The sequence below is a fragment of the Henckelia pumila genome, chromosome 2 (assembly GCF_033568475.1).
Source record: "Henckelia pumila isolate YLH828 chromosome 2, ASM3356847v2, whole genome shotgun sequence".
NCBI lineage: Eukaryota > Viridiplantae > Streptophyta > Magnoliopsida > Lamiales > Gesneriaceae > Henckelia > Henckelia pumila.
The window spans coordinates 95,316,273-95,318,514 of NC_133121.1; the positions used below are offsets into that span (position 1 = coordinate 95,316,273).

At 44.9% G+C, this 2,242-nt stretch overlaps 1 protein-coding gene across 1 annotated transcript; it reads right to left on the reverse strand.

The window, feature by feature from the left end:
• Positions 1-562: 562 nt before the first annotated feature.
• Positions 563-1,713, reverse strand: LOC140877959 (tyrosine--tRNA ligase, chloroplastic/mitochondrial-like; the record flags this gene model as incomplete). The annotated part of the gene is given in 2 exon segments (XM_073281560.1): positions 563-1,546; positions 1,549-1,713. Coding segments are annotated over 2 exon segments (1,149 nt in total), but the record flags the coding sequence as incomplete, so codon positions are not given.
• Between the last annotated feature and the right edge of the window lie 529 nt (positions 1,714-2,242).

Sequence of the window (2,242 nt, forward strand, 5' to 3'; positions counted from 1 at the left end):
GGAATAATGGTGATCATTTCAGAGATTCTCCTTAGGTCCCTTTTTATAGTCGTCCGCCCGGGTCCTTAATGACTATTGGGTATGGGCTTACTGACAGCCTGCAGGAGGATGGGATGTTTACCACGTGTGATTTAGACACCCGTCACTTCCCCCAAGAGCCCATCCTGTTGGCACGTGGTTAACAATGATTTGGTCTTTGATTTGCATGTGTTACACTCCAAGTAGACGAAGCTGCTTCCTAGCCCTAAAGATAGAAAAACTCAGGTCGCACCAACCTCCCGGGATTCTCGAGGCCTTATCGGGTATTTTACACCCTCCGGGGTTTATTTATACCGGGTCGTCTTATACCCGGGTGACCCACTCTCCCGGGGTACTTTTCCACCGAGACATCACCACACTTCCTAAAGATAGTAGGGGTAGGACCTGCTCCGTTGTCCCGAAGAAAAGAGGCGCCCTAACCGGGTTTTCTTATACTCGGGTGAACCACTCTGCCGGGGTACTTTTCCACATGGACATCAAATATCATTAGACTCAGATAGTCAAAATTCCAAAAGGTAATCTATCAGGTTATCGTCACAATCATTTTATTCTTCTTCCCGGCAGATAAAAGGATAACTTTTCCATCCACAATGTCATCAAGCTCAATTTTCTTGGCATCACTATCAACTCTGATGTTGTTCAAATAAAGTCCCCCTTGCTGGAGCAGCCGGCGGGCTGCTGATTTACTCTCCAGCAAACCAGTACAGACAGAGAGATCAACAAGAGACAGGTTTAAGACCTGGTCTTGGCGCAAAGAACATGATGGAACATCCTCCGAGATTGTCTTCCAATCCAGTTCCGTTTTGGCACCCGGCCTCAATGCCTGGGTAGCTTTTAGCGCCTCGTCGAGTCCCTCTTGGCCATGGACAAAAAGGGTAACTTCCTCCGCAAGCCTACGCTGAGCAGTATTTGGGACATAGCCCGGTCCCTGCATTGAGTTTTCAATCTGCGAGATCTTATACATACGGAGGAAAGTAAGGATTTTGAGAAATCTGACAACATCAGCATCTGAAACAGAGAACAAGTACTGGTAAAACTGGTAAGGTGACATGAGGGAGGGAGAGAGCCAAATGGCACCGTCCTCGGATTTGCCAAACTTGGTACCGTCACTCTTGAGGAGAAGAGGGAAGGTAATCCCATAGGCTCCTTCTTCTGCTTGAAGAATTCTTCGAATGAGATCGGTGCCAGCAGTGATGTTGCCCCATTGGTCGCTGCCTCCGATCTGAACATTGACCCCGTGGTGGTGGAAAAGATGGAGAAAATCATAGCCCCGAAGCAGCTGGTATGTGAACTCAGTATAGCTCATGCCCTTGTCCGATTCAAGCCTCTTGCGAACGCTGTCCTTAGAAATCATGGTGCCCACCCTGGCGAATCTTCCCACATTCCTCAAGAAATCCAGCAGCTTTACATCCTTCCACCAGTCGTAATTGTTCAACATGGTGAAAGAAGAAGAAGAAGACGAGTAACGTTCAATAATGCCCTGAATGGTGGCTGAAATTGCAGATACATATTCCTATCCACTGCAGCAGGATCGAGGTCGGGCCTCTCGAGTGACTTCCTCGAGGGGTCACCGACGCGATCGGTGGCTCCGCCGATGAGAGCAACCGCCGAGTGGCCACAGCGGAGGAACCATGAGAGAACGATGATACCGAGTAGTTTTATATTTGGTGCAAAATTGTGTTATTTTGGAGTTAAAACTATACTAAGGTTGTGTTCGTGTTATAGTTATTAATTTTGGTGATAACAATATTAACAAACCATGGCTAATTGTTATTAGATCAAGCTGTATTCAATTGTATTAACATGTGCAAGACCGCCAATTCAAAGTCTCTTGGAGGAAGTCATTCAATCGGTCTTGAAGTATCAAGTCATCCAACTCATGTTCATACCCTGAAAGCATAAGGCTACGTACTTCAATTCATAAGCTTATCCGACCGTTTATCCAATCTCAGACTACGAAACGTTTGTAATTGTATAAGATCTCTTCAGATGAAAGCTTTCACGTTTTACAATGATTCTACCTACCATATCGAAGATCTGGTTGACTGATCATACATAAGAAACAAGACTATCAAAATATCACAATATGTGCAAAAGAAGACGAATATGTGAGTTTTTTTTTTACGTTATGGTGTCATGAATCGTCCTTTCCTTATTTGAAAAAATATCAACTGGTTAATTAATGAAGTGTACAATGAATCAA